Source organism: Podarcis liolepis (genome assembly GCF_965112155.1).
Source record: "Podarcis liolepis genome assembly, chromosome: 2".
Lineage (NCBI taxonomy): Eukaryota > Metazoa > Chordata > Lepidosauria > Squamata > Lacertidae > Podarcis > Podarcis liolepis.
In genome coordinates this window covers 126,376,425-126,386,733 of record NC_139555.1, presented here as the reverse complement: position 1 = coordinate 126,386,733, position 10,309 = coordinate 126,376,425, and the positions used below count along the sequence as shown (strand labels likewise).

The window sequence follows — 10,309 nt, the reverse complement described above, 5'->3', positions numbered from 1 at the left end:
TCGAGAGCAGAGAGAGCCCTTGATAATGCTCTTTCCAGGAGTTCCCTGCCTGGCGACCGATGACGCTGCCTGGGCTCGGAGGCGGATTGGACGCTCGCGGGGCGGAGAGGTGGGGTGGGCGGGGCTTGCAGGACTTTCCCCGGGGCTGAGCGGAGAAAGTCCCATTTGGGGGCGAAGAAGAGAGAAGGATGCGGGGCTCCGGCGCTGCGCCTTTGGCCTTTGGGGGGCTCCTGCTGGGGATGGGGGCGCTGGTGGTCTCCGCTTCGGAGGGGCTGGGCGTGGAGGCGCCTCCAGGTGAGCAAAGAATCTGCAATGGGGGGAGAAGGAAGAGGAAACTCCGCTTAGCGGGACCCCCATCATGGGAGCTCATTTGACGATGCCTCGTAGATGGTCTTCCATGATCTTAGCAGGGAGTCCGTAAGTGACTGTGGAGGCCAATTCTGGATCCCCACGTCCTTCCACAGTGGGGACAGAGGTTGGGGGGGGGGGATTGATCCCTCGAGGGTTTGGCAGGCGTGCTTTCTTCTTAGCACGTTTCTCCCTTGTGTCCTGAGTTCAAGTGTCTTCAAAGCCCATGACGCCTTTGGTAAAGGCTGTTCTCCAATTGGAGCGCTCGCAGGCCAGTGTTTCCCAGTTGTCGATGTTTATTCTACATTTTGTTAGATTTGCCTTGAGAGAATCTTTAAACCTCTTTTGTTGACCACCAGCATTTCGCTTTCCGTTTTTAAGTTAGGACTAGAGTAGCTGCTTTGGAAGGCGATAATCAGACATCCGAAGAACATGGTTCAGTTCAGCGAAGTTGGTGTTGAAGAATCCTTGCTTCCCCACGGGGGATCTTTGCTTCTTCCAGGACACTGGGGCAAAGGGGCAGGAGGGAAGGGAAAACACTCCCCCCTCTGAAAAAGAGCAGCTCAGGCTTCTGGGATTGGGAAAGAGAGTGCATTTATTTCTTGCAATTAATTACATCCCACCTTTCAGGATTAAAATCCTACCCCAGCAGCTTACAAGTAACATTCAATTGAATTTTAACAAAACCACAATATTCACACATTAAATAGTCTTCCTGCAGGACAGCTGATGGCAGGCAGCCCTAGGGGACTTGGGGGGGCGTGGAGGGGGGAGCGCAGCTGAATTTGGCCCTGAGCGCTTCTTCACCTGCCTCTCAAAATGATCCTCATCATTATTAGTCCATTTACCTCCCATCATTTCCAGGAGATCTCATAACCAATTAAAGTATTAACTCTATAAAGGACTCCACATAACGCATAAATAAATGTACCTTTCTTCTGCTCCTAACCTAGGTATAGGCATAGCCAGGATTTTTGTTGGCTGTGCAGGACTTGTTTGGGGGGGGGGAGACACCTCAGTTTGCTATGTATTTTTATTGATGTTTAATGATTTGGGGGGGGGCAGCTGCTCCTCCCTGCCTACGCCCGTGACGCCGGCAGCAAAACTGGGACAAAGGGGAACCTGACCCCCCCTCGCGGCAGGCCCCCTCTCCCAGTCCCCCCCCTTGGGGTCCTCTGGGTTCTGAAATGGGCTCCTGCGTAGACAGGCGTCGCTTCCTGCTTTGTGGCAGGGAAAGCGAAAGTGAAACTGGGTCTCTTGGAGGAGGGCGGGTCTCGTGGGAGAGAGGAGGCAGTGAACCCCCTTCAAGCGTCTCCCCCCCTCCTCGGCATCTCGCCCCTTTCCTGGTCTCTCTCCCACCCCCCAACATTTCCTCTTCCAGCCGGAGGGCAATCAAAGGGGGGAGGGGGGGAGATAAGCATGGGCGTAGCCATCAGGGGCAGGGAGCAGCTGCCCCCAAATAAATTAATTAAACAAAGCAGATAGCTCGGTTCTGTCCCCCCCCAACATAAATCCTGGCTATGCCCATGGGGTCCCGGGCCTTGGAGGTGATTCCTCCACACACACACCCCAACGGCCTTTTGCTATCGCTCTCTCCCTTTCCTTTGGGAGGAGGTGAAGGGGGGGGGAGTCTCTCTGCTCAGCCCCCCCCCCGCCATGAGATCACGTGACACGAGAGAGAGAGAATGGGAGAGAGACAGACCGTGGGAGCTGCGCCCTCAAGGCAACCGGGAACCGGAAGTCTCCACCCCCCAATTTTCTTTCTCCCCCCCCTCCCTCCCCAGAGCATTTTTTGTTCCAGTCGAGGGAGGAGTGCCACTTCTCCAACGGGACGCAGCGGGTCCGCCTCCTACATAGTTACTTCTTCGACCGGCAGGAGCTCCTCTACTTCGACAGCGACCGAGGGAAGTTCGTGGCGGTGGCTGAACTGGGGGAGCCCGACGTCAAGAGATTGAACCAGGACAAGGACATCCTGCGGGGCCAGATGGCCGACGTGGATCGCTTCTGCCGGCACAACTACGAGATCGACGCGCCCTTCGCCCAGGCCCGGCGCGGTGAGTCCAGACTCGGAGAGGGGGGGCGTCATGGGAAACGGGCCCCCGGAATAACCCAAAACGGGGGGGGGCGTGGGGTGGACACGTGACTTTCTCCCCCCGAAGCCCCTGTCGCTGCTGCCGCCCCCGCCCCCTCCCCTCCCGCTTTTCAGAGAGGAAGAGGGGCCTTTCCTGACGCCCCACTCCAGAGGCAGATGCTGGGATGGGGGGCAGGAGGAGTTTATGTCCCTGGAAGCAGCATAACCCGTTTCCTGTATTGCAATGTGGAGGGTGTCTGTCGTAGTTTATTTATTATTAATTAAATTCGCATCCCGCCCTATACTGTACCAGTAGGTCTCTGGGCAGCTTGCAACACAATAATAATAATAATAATAATAGAAGTAATGATTTTATTATTATTAATAATAATAATACCCCATCCATCTAGCTAGGTTTCCCCAGCCACTCTGGGCAGCTCCCAACAGAATTAAAAGCACAATAGAACATTATAAACTTCCCTAAACTTCATTTACTGCCTGTGCTGTCTCTGGTTCTCCCTCTCCTCTCTCCACCCCCACAACAGCCCTGTGAGGGAGGCCAGGCTGAGGGGGGGGGCTGGCCAGGGACACCCAGGAGGCTCAAGGCCCGGGGGGATTTGAACCCAGGACACAGTCCAACGTTGGACTCCATTAGAGTGGGGGGCTGCAAGGGGGGAATAGGCAGCCTTTCAGGGGGAGGAGAGAAAGTGCATTTCAAGCAGAAACTCTGAACATTATTAAAGTACAAAATGATGTTATTTGGACATCACTCAATTAATAATTGTGATGCCTTAGCATGTCATTTCTTGCACTCCTGACATGGATTCAGGTCAGGCTGCCATATGTCCAGGTTTTCCAGGGAATCGAGGTGTTTAAATCGGGGGCGGGGGTGTTTAGCAATTAACCCCACAATCTCAAAATCACACACATTTAGGATTAAATAATTATTATGATAAACATGGTCCATTTCCTTCCCACCCACTCATTACTGTTTTCAGCCACCAGGCTCCCCTCCAGCTCCCCCTCCCCCCCCCCCCATTCTCCAGGGATCATCCCTAAATCAAAAGTATATTGAAAGGAAAATTACTATAATCACTTGGGGGGTGCTTGTGGATTTGCATAACATCTGCTCTATATCACACACAAATTAATGTGCTGTTTTTCAGTTGGAGGGAAGGGCCCATAAATAAATTGGAGGTCTCTCTCTCTCTCTCTCTCTCTCTCTGGTCTCTCTCTCAGGTCTCTCTCTCTCTCAGGTCTCTCTCTCTCTCTCTCTCTCTCTCTCTCTCTCTCTCTCACACACACACACACACACACACACACACACCTAGATGTCTGAGAGGTGAAGCTTTCCCAATGTGAACAGGTGAAGCTTTCCCAATAATTCCATTTCCACAGGAGAAAAAGGGCTTAACCTGTTGAATTTCTGCCTTCCACTCAGCTCTCAAAGGCACAAGAACCTCAGCTGTCTTTGTGCAATTCCCATCATCCCTAGCGAGCAGGACCAGTGGTCAGGGAGGATGGGAATTGTAGTCCAGAAAGAGTTGGCAACCCAAGTGTGGGAAACACTGAGGAGACCATTGTAGTGTTAAGTGAAGGATACTGTGCAGTGAATTCTGAAGATCATCCTGTTTGCTAGGGGAAAAGGAAGGACAAATTCCTGAGATTCCCAGGACTGGGAAATGAGACAGAAGGATGGAAAGTGTCCTAGGAAGGGGAGGGGCATCCCAGGAACCCCCAGTTTGCGGAATGTGCAGCCTGACACTGGGGAAACTGGGCTGGCTTTGGGTAGATTGGGGGGAGGGTCAGAGATCCCACTGGTGGGAGTGGGAAGTTGGGGGCTCGGAGCATAGGATTGACTGACTGTTCCGAGGGGGGGGGGCAACCTAGGCTTTCTGTCACCCGGGCAAAGACCCTGTTTTGTCACACACACCCCATGTGTATTTGCATACACACACAAAACTTGACACATTTGTTCATAAAGGGCATAAAAAGAGGCTGGAGAAGAGATAGTCTCTCCAAATAGTAAAATTGTCTGTGTGCGTATCTGGCTTTCATTCACCCTTAAGTAGATCTCCTCAGAGAGTAGTAGATAATTTGAGGAATTCTAAGGAATATCATGACTAATAATAATAATAATAATAATAATAATAAATAATAAAATAGACTGTGATAATGATCAGGCACATAAGTAAAGGTAAAGGGACCCCTGACCATTAGGTCCAGTGTGGCCGACTCTGGGGTTGGGTTGCGGCGCTCATCTCGCTTTACTGGCCGAGGGAGCCGGCGTGCAGCTTCCGGGTCATGTGGCCAGCATGACTAAGCCGCTTCTGGCAAACCAGAGCAGGGCACAGAAACGGCGTTTACCTTCCTGCCAGAGCGGTACCTATTTATCTACTTGCACTTTGACGTGCTTTTGAACTGCTAGGTTGGCAGTGATAATGATCAGGCAGTGATAATGACCAGTGAGTAAGTCCTACTGAACTCAGTGCGGCTTACTTCTGAGTAAAAATGCTTGATTGCAGTATAAGACTGCAGAATCTTTACACCGTTATCTCAGAGTAAGCTCCATTGAATTCAGTGGGACTTTTGAGTAGTAAAGGCAGTTTAAGGCTGTGGTCAGAGAAAGGGCCCCCCCTGCAAGCTGGGAGCCTCAGTTGCACCCCCTAGAGGCTTCACCCTGGCTAGCCCCCCTCCCACATTAACTGTGGCCTCTCCTCCCTCCCTTGAAGCCTCCAGGTCCCTGCCTAAATCTCTGACCTTCCTTCCACATCTCCCTTGCCTCCCTCCCACAGTCCAGCCCAAGGTGAAGATCACCCCCACAGACAACGTTGAATCTTCACCACACAACACTCTGCTGATTTGCACCGTGAACCGCTTCTTCCCTGCGGGGATCGAGATCAAGTGGTTCAGGAACGGGAAGGAGGAGCCCAAAGTGTGGACCACGGACCTCATCCGGAACGGGGACTGGACCTTCCATATTCAGGTGATGCTGGAGACAAAGCCAGAACGTGGAGACGTCTACACCTGCCAGGTGGAGCACGCCAGCTTCGAAGGCCCCGTCACGGTGCAATGGGGTAGGACCCCTTCCTACTGGGAGTGGGGGGCATTCCTGGGGGGCTAGATGGGTTGCTCCCCCCTCAGGGGGCTGATCCCAGGCCTGCCTTTCCTCACTCTGGGCTTTTTCTTTCTTCAGAGCCACAGTCGGACTCTGCCAGGAGCAAGATGTGGACGGGGATTGTGGGGATTGTGCTGGGGCTGGTCTTTGGGGCCACTGGACTCGCCCTTTACCTGAAGAACAAGAAAGGTGAGGGTGGGGTGCCAGGGGGAGAGGGAGGGCTGGATGTGTGGCTGGATTGGGCTCCAGGCTCCCCTCCTGTTTTTAGGCAGAGGATCTGGAGAAGGTTCTGTTCACTCCTAGGAGGTACCTCTTGGTGTCTCAAATGGAGCCTCAGCTCTTATGGAGATGGTCTGAGGTTCACATCTGTAGATGAAGACCTAAACCTCCCATTCAACATATGAGGGAGAAATTCAAAAGCATCTCTGGCTCTGAAGCCTTTGAGCAGAGTAAGGACACACATGTTTTGCAGCTTCCTGGTCCCAGCACTAGTAATTAGGAATTAAATTTGGGATTGGATGACCTCCCCCTCTTCATCCCACATTGCAGAGAATGAACCATACATCTACAGATAAATGGAAAGAAATGTTTACTTACATTTGATTGCAGGCAACATACACAGCATAAAATAGTATGCCAACTAATACTGCTAAGCTGCATTAAAATAAAAATTGGTAGTCTTTGCTAAGATGGTAGAGAGTTGAGCTTTGGAGAGGAAGTATTAACGAATATGTTCCTATTGTTCTCTTCCTGCCCTGTGCAAACAAGAGGATATGACCTGACAGAATGCAGTCTAGGATTTTTACAGGAGATTCTGTGTGCCTTAACCCTTGCTTATCTAGCAAATAGGAAATTTTATTTTATGAATAGAGTATCCTTTTATCACATAAACGGCTCCAGGGCTAGAATTACTTGCAGGATCTCTTAAGAGGCTGACTTCCTGGTCCCAGCAGTAAGTCAAAGGCTCTCTCTCTCTACTGAGCGAAGGGCCTTTGAGACACTGACAGTCAGGAGGCAGAATTCATCTCCCTTGGGTCTTTCCGCTGTTTGTGTCTCTGAAATAAATCAACAACTGGGCAATGCAGAGCCCCAAAGGAGGCAGATAAGGGAATATGGGAGGGTTTGTGTGGTGGGGGCATTGGGTAATGGGGAAGAGATTAGTTGGCAAGATGTTCCCCAGGGTCCTTTCTGTATTGGGAAGGAAATATTTATTTCTACAAAGACTCTTCTTTCACCCCCTCATACTCCTTAGGACAGAATGAGGAGGGGAAAGCTCCTAGCTGTGCCTGGAGTGTGTCATCTTGATTGGGGGGCATGTTCTCAGAGAAGCTATTTCAGGGGATATCTGGTGCTGACTGAATCTTTCTATTCTTTTCTCTCTCTCCCAGGGCAAGCTGTTCCTCAGCCTGCAGGTAACTTTCCTCTCTGCTCTTCCATCCTCCTCCCCCTCCCCCAGCCCCCTTCTCCTGGCTGCTTCCTGTGCCCCCACCATGGCTTCCTTGTAGAACAGAGGGGAGGGGCTTTCTATGGATCAATCCATCCCCTGATGCACACACTCATTGGATATTGGTCAGGTCCAGGAAGTGGGTCTCCAGGGGAATATCCCACCTGGGAGGCAGTCAAGCAAAGTTCCTTAGCAGAGTGAGGAGACCAGGGCTGGTGTTTGGCCCTTGGGGGCCACATTTGGTCCAGGGTCCGTGGTTCCCCATTTCTGATCTAGACAGATCTCCTTGGTCTCTTCTGAAGCTCCTCTTCTCCACTGCCAAAGCCAGCCAAGTCTCCCTCCCTCTGCCTCCTTCCCTCCTCAGAGCCCCCCTGCCAGGCCCATAACTGGAGGCGATGGGAATTGTAGTTCACAATATCTGATGGCCGCTCTATGGAGTGTCCCCCCCCCAATCTTGCCAGGGATTCTTCTACCCCTTTCTCCCCGTTCCTCACCCCACAGTGATGGGCTTGTCTCTCTCTCCTGTCTGCAGGACTCATCAGTTAGACTTCGCTGCTCCATCAGGATCCTGGGATGTGGAGAAGCTTTTTGCTTCCTGCCAGTTGCCCTCTGTCCATGCTCAGAGGTGGAAACCTCCTTGGAAGGTGGATGGAAGGAGTCACAGATCAAGAACGACAGTGTCCCCCCTCCCCCACCTCTGTTGCTTGCTTGTCATTTGGGGAAAGTTTCTTTTTCTGTTTCCCTTTCCGCTTGTTGATTGCAAGTTATGGCAACCTGATTCCTTCTTTGCACCTCTCTGCTAGAGAATTTGTGCCTTGAATCTCCCAGGGGGAGCCTGAGCTGTCCCTGAAAACAACCATGAATCTGGTCAGAGTGTCAGGACTGGTCCTTCAACCCCTGGTGGGGAGCCTCACAACTGAATTGGGGAGGGGTCCCATGTGGCCTCCCAAACCTCTCCATGTGGCCCCTGGGACTCTCCCCAGCCTTGCGTTGCCCCTTCCTTCAGACTCTTTGCCTGGCTGGGATTTGTCCTTCAATCATGTTTCTTGCTTGCCTTGACGGAGGATGGAGAGGGGGGGGGGTGAGCTTGTGCAGAGACTGGTCTCCTCTGAAAACTTCACACTGGCCTTTGATGCTCTGCTCCTGCCCACCATTGGAGTGTAGCCCCCAGAAGGTTCCCCAGAAGAGAACGTGGCCCTTGGGCTGGAGAAGGTTCCCCACACCCAATTCCTTTTTTGCTCTTCTTGCTGTGGACTAAGATGGCTCCCCCCCCCCAGCTGCCCCTTGCCCCCAGAAGGTTCCCCAGAAGAGCACGTGGCCCTTGGGCTGGAGAAGGTTCCCCACACCCAATTCCTTTTTTGCTCTTCTTGCTGTGGACTAAGATGGCTCCCCCCCCCCAGCTGCCCCTTGGGTGAACTGGGAACACTGGGTCACTGGAAACTGCCTTAGACCGAGTCCATCTGGCTCAGCAGTGTCCGCACTAGGTCTGGCCCCATATGCCCACACTGACTGGCAGTGGCTCAATTGATGTTTCAGAGAGCGAGTCTTTCTAGCCCTTCTTGAACGTTCCAGGGACTGAACCTTCTACACTCCAAGCAGCTGCCCTTCCATGTATGATACTTAAAGTGCAGTCAAACCAGCAATTCATGCTTTCCTGGAAAGGCACATGATAGGATCTGGAGCTCACAGAATTTCCCCGTACGTTTTCCTCCTCGTAAACTTTGAGTCACTTTCAGCAAGCCCCTTCTTGGAAGGACCTGCCTTCTGGAGAAAATAGGAGTCAAAGACCCATTTCCCCTTGTTGCAAATTAGTCCCAACAACTTTCTCGTGATCAAAGTGGGCATTACCCAACTATTGATACACTCCACCCCAATGTTTGAGTGGTGTGAGGTTCCAGGGGTCCAGGAAATGAGGTGCAGCGAAAACTCTGGTGTCTTTAGGTCATATGGTTTATTGACACACATATATACATCCTGAGTCTATGATGGGCTCACAGCATCAAAACCCCAAGAGGTTCCTAGCCAAAGCAGCTTTGGATTCAGACAGACACCAGCCATGTTCCGAGACTCTCCTTCCAGCTGGCTGCTGACAGACTGAAACCTCCCCCCCATCAGGCCACAGCAACTGAAATCCTCAAAACTCTTGTCCCTGCTCACTAATTTGGACCTCAGGGTGGGGCTCCCCCCACTTTCTTCATGGCTCATTCTTAGCAGCCATTATCAGTATTCCAGCTTTTGAATCCCTGCTAGATCTGGTGATCCAGAAACCTTGATTCAACCCATTACTGGTTCCAGGAATTTAGGGGTGCCGCCCCCCCAATATAACAATAAATTAAATGTGCACACCCCTATTATTCCTCCTCAATCTCTCTCTCTCCTCTCCCTCGCAACATGAGTCCATTTCCAGGGACAGCCCATCTCTTCCTTTTGCCCTGATGCTTTTGTTTCCACTGAGCTGGTGATTTCTTAATTGCTCTGTAAAGGTTCAGCTATTTTGTGGTGATAACGATGTTAAGCCTTGGGATGACTTGCTCTGAGCTGCACCAATAAAGATTGTCCTCAACCTCCCTCTGTTTGTCTTTGAACTGTTTCCTTCAATTAAAGGTCAATATTCACAGAGTGTGTCACTTGTCCATCCTGGAGGGGGGAAATCTGCCCATTTCCACACAACTTCACCTGTGAAAAGGTGGTTTTTGATGGTTTCTGTGTGTTGCCACTGTGCAGTGCTCTTGGAGTCACAGGACTCTGTTTACATTGCAGAGATTCCAGGCTGTTGGAAGTCTCACGGAAGCCAGGAGACGGATGTGATGTTACAGTTTCCTGTTCCTTTGCTTTTCAGTTGCTCTCTGTCTCTCACAGAGAGAGGATGTATTTCTTTTCTGTCTGCGTAGCCTAGAAAACAAAACCTAGCAATGTAGCTCAAACTTCTCATCACTTCTGCTGCTTTGAAACTGTGTAATGGGAATGCGCCTGGAGCCTTATCAGAGGCTCAGGTCGTTAATCATGTCGGAGGCGATTCCGGAGGAGCTCGGTCGAACGCAGGTTCTGACAGTTTTTACACCTTTGGTTGTTCATTTATTTAAACCCTTCTGTAGGCGCAGACCATCTCCCGACTCAAAACTAGTTCATTAAGAAAACCCCCAAACTCAGTTCCATGGGTGAATCTGGGTCAGCGCCCTGCGGTAGTTTATCTTAAAGTTTCAAGTGCCTGTACGATTATCACATTTATAAATTTTAAATTTATTGTTGTACATTGTTCTAATTTTTTCTTTCCTTCTGTGACTGTACCCCCAAGTATGTTTCTCCAACCATAAGAAATTATCATCTA

The 10,309-nt window shown here is 51.2% G+C and overlaps 1 protein-coding gene and 3 long non-coding RNA genes across 4 annotated transcripts in view; 2 read left to right on the top strand and 2 right to left on the bottom strand.

The window, feature by feature from the left end:
* LOC310702107 overlaps positions 1 to 10,309 on the bottom strand; it is a 281,230-nt gene that overhangs the window by 154,315 nt on the left and 116,606 nt on the right. The window lies entirely within an intron of this gene.
* The window catches only part of LOC310702145, a 32,131-nt gene that overhangs the window by 5,160 nt on the left and 16,662 nt on the right, over positions 1 to 10,309 (top strand). The window lies entirely within an intron of this gene.
* On the top strand, positions 45 to 9,549 carry LOC310701846 (H-2 class II histocompatibility antigen, E-S beta chain-like). The gene is given in 8 exon segments (XM_083493297.1): positions 45 to 135; positions 138 to 169; positions 171 to 294; positions 2,133 to 2,402; positions 5,215 to 5,496; positions 5,616 to 5,726; positions 6,926 to 6,949; positions 7,514 to 9,549. Coding segments are annotated over 8 exon segments (933 nt in total). The 5' UTR covers positions 45 to 59; the 3' UTR covers positions 7,528 to 9,549.
* The window catches only part of LOC310702064, a 51,512-nt gene continuing 50,167 nt past the window's right edge, over positions 8,965 to 10,309 (bottom strand). Inside the window, exon 2 of the long non-coding RNA XR_014523188.1 lies at positions 8,965 to 9,114. This is a non-coding gene — a long non-coding RNA (uncharacterized lncRNA). The remainder of the gene's footprint in view (positions 9,115 to 10,309) is intronic.